Source organism: Etheostoma spectabile, chromosome 17 (assembly GCF_008692095.1).
Source record: "Etheostoma spectabile isolate EspeVRDwgs_2016 chromosome 17, UIUC_Espe_1.0, whole genome shotgun sequence".
Lineage (NCBI taxonomy): Eukaryota > Metazoa > Chordata > Actinopteri > Perciformes > Percidae > Etheostoma > Etheostoma spectabile.
The window spans coordinates 13,848,412-13,851,475 of record NC_045749.1 but is presented as its reverse complement, the minus strand read 5'-3'; the positions used below and the strand labels follow the sequence as shown (position 1 = coordinate 13,851,475).

Here is a 3,064-nt window from a genome sequence, read left to right as displayed (position 1 = left end):
CACACACACACACACACACACCCACACACACACACACACACACACACACAATGTGTTAAAGAAATCTCACTTAGATGAGGTCATAACTACACAATCTGGCAAACAGTAAATTAGGAATGTTTCACACAAGCACTGTCTTCATTAAGTATTGTTTTGATTTCCGGAATCAGTCACAGATATTGTCATCACATAATGAAATAAACCTTCATTAAAGAAGGCTTTGTCTAGATTGGAACCATATAGTTTGCTGAGTACAATGACTCTTGACTTACTTTTTGGTCAGCTTGTTTATCTCACGTTCCTCTTCCTCTTTAAGTTTCTCTACAAAGCTGTCTAAAACAGGAATCTCAAACTTTATGTATTGGGCAACCTGGTGAGAAAAAGATTCGAACATGTCATCACATATCATATTAGCAACATATCCTTGATTACTTGCACCCATACTGTAGGTACACGGGCATCCCAAAACCGCTTTCATTTCTTTTTTCTCTGTCCAAATAAAAACATGAAAACAATAACATTAATAATAATAAAATTAAAATAACTAACTAAAATAAAATAATCGGTGTGAATGCTGTGTGTTAAAACACTGATTGCTGGCTTGAGTTGTGTAAGAAGAAGGTGAAGTAGTGAGAATAGTTGGAAAACTTAGAATGGGTTTAATTAGTATGAATGTCATTGAAAAGTTAATTACAGTAATACCAATAAAGTTTGAAAGATGTGGAATATAATAATAAATACATAAATACATATATATATATAAAAACAATATTTTATAACTATCAAAAAGTATGAATGGTACTTAAAAGTTGCATAAAGCTCAGTTAAAAAAGATGAACCATGATAATAATGAATAATTGACTATAAGTATAGTAGGTAGTAGTATAGTAGTGTAAGATAAAGAGAAGAGAGGAGGGGGGAAAGAATAGGAAGAAAAAAGAAAAGGATGAAAGTAGGAGGAGAGGAGGAGAGAAAGAAAGGAGGACAGGAGAAGAGGAGTTGTCAGTTAACAATGTCATGATGGATTTACGGAACAACAGACTGTGATAGGGTCAATGCAGAAATAAAAGGTGGATAAATAAAAACTACGGCTAGTTAAGTTATTTGATTGAACTGACCCTTTAACTCGTGTTACTAAGTTGATCGGTATGAGAGTGATTCCCATCATAAACAATCCAGAAAAGTTCTCCAGCAACAGGTTTCATTTATTACTCAATGCAATCACAACACGCTGTCGGCCATCTTAGTCTATTGTTACATAAGTCCTGAAACAGGATACCTTTTCTAAGCATGCTAAATTTAACCTAACTGTCTATCATCGGTCCATTGTGTGTCTATGTTAGGGACTACATCAAAAATCACTCATCCAGACCAACATGAGAGAACGTAGAGAGTGGCGGCAGGAGGCCCAGACTCACATCATATGTAACTTCCTCTCCCAGGTCAGCCTCCGTGATCAAGATCTTGGAGATTTTCTCACAGGGCCCGTAAAGCACACGAGCCACCAGCGGGTATTCACCATCCCTCAGCCGGGTCTTTTCTACAAGGACATAGACAAAGGAAACAAGTGACCACAAATGCACATAACATAATATCATTACTGACAAAACCACAATAAAAGTTACAACCTACCGCCAGACTCATGCACCATGTAAAGGACAAACTCTTCTGATTTATTCTCCACCTTAAAAAGACACAAAAACAGATTACTTCTAGTTTTACTGAAACACCTCTTGAGAAGTAACCAGTGTGTTACTGCTTACCCTAAACTTGTGCAGCAGCAGGTTGAGGACTTGTCCAGTCGTCATGGAGCTGTTCACTCGTACGTTTGTGACTGAACCGTAGGCTGGAGTAAATACAGATGTCTGAAAGCAAGAGAAACAAACATGTAGAAATAACTGAGAGGGCACAAAATAATATGAACTTTGCTTCATCAACACTTGAGTAGAGATTCCTGGACTTGAACATGTTGGACATTCTAAACAGGAAGGGAATCACTCAGTCGGTTCTGTTCAATAAAAACACACACATTGTATTCAGGAGAAACTGATGCAAGAATCCAGTGTAACCTTGTACTCTGTGACACATTAATGAAATCAACCCACAGCAGGCTCAGCACAAGTACAGGCACACCCACACAGGAAACCTCTGCCATTATGCAGCTGGAGTTGTGTCAACAACGGGATACATTAATGTGTGCTAATGTGTGTCTGTTTATTGTACCTTGTGGTTGTAGAAGTGCCCGTTGATTGAGAACCTGTGTGTGCGCAAGCGCTGCAAATCTCTGGCAGTGTGTGTCTTTGACCTCCTCTGAACCCGCATGAAGGAAGCATCACTCCTGGTCCTCAGCAGCTGAGGAGAATCCTCGTCCTCCTGAGTGCCCATGTCCCCAACTTAGGGTCACAAAAACACACATCTCTTGACACATACATCAGATGGCAGTTAAGCCAAAAATAAGAAAACACTTTTGCAAATAGTTTTACACAAAGATGGATCATCACAGGGTGTTCAACATGCCATTGTTTTGTTTTAGCTTTTATTGTCTGGTCTGAGTTTGTAACCAGTCATTTTGATAATTACATATGTTTGGGGGACAATATTTTAATTACTTTTATTCAGTTCAGACTTATTTTAAGTAACTGAATTAATTAGTCCATATTTGTTTGTTTTGAGCCAAACAAAACTTCAGTAGTAGTAGTAAAACTTCACCTTACATATTGTAAAAAGAATAAGTTTTCACCCCTGCATAGTATGTATTTATACTTGAGATGATCACCAACATCACCATATTTTAAATAATGGTAATTGGTTTCAAAGTGTATGTTACTTTTTTTCAATCCCATACAATCTACGAGGTTTTAATCCAGACGCGGATGTTATTAGTTTTATTTAAGGTTAAAAAAAACTTTGTTGAAATACAAACATATACTGTACATGTAAAACATATACTTTTGCTCTCAGATTAAGATCTGGAGTGAGTAGGTTCAATGAAAATACAACCAGTGGAGAGGATTCAATTTTATCATAAAGATTTTAAATCCACTAAAACTGTGTTTTTCTTCAG

At 36.9% G+C, this 3,064-nt stretch overlaps 1 protein-coding gene across 4 annotated transcripts in view; it reads right to left on the bottom strand.

The window, feature by feature from the left end:
• rassf4a (Ras association domain family member 4a) overlaps positions 1-3,064 on the bottom strand; it is a 21,184-nt gene that overhangs the window by 1,116 nt on the left and 17,004 nt on the right. For 3 of the 4 annotated variants that reach the window (XM_032540780.1, XM_032540782.1, XM_032540783.1), the window contains exons 6-10: positions 2,224-2,393; positions 1,764-1,865; positions 1,633-1,684; positions 1,419-1,540; positions 273-370 (exon numbers count right to left, since the gene is read on the bottom strand). In XM_032540780.1, the coding sequence (XP_032396671.1) occupies positions 273-370; positions 1,419-1,540; positions 1,633-1,684; positions 1,764-1,865; positions 2,224-2,393 (544 nt within the window). The remainder of the gene's footprint in view (positions 1-272; positions 371-1,418; positions 1,541-1,632; positions 1,685-1,763; positions 1,866-2,223; positions 2,394-3,064) is intronic. The other variant, XM_032540781.1, reaches the window with a different exon arrangement.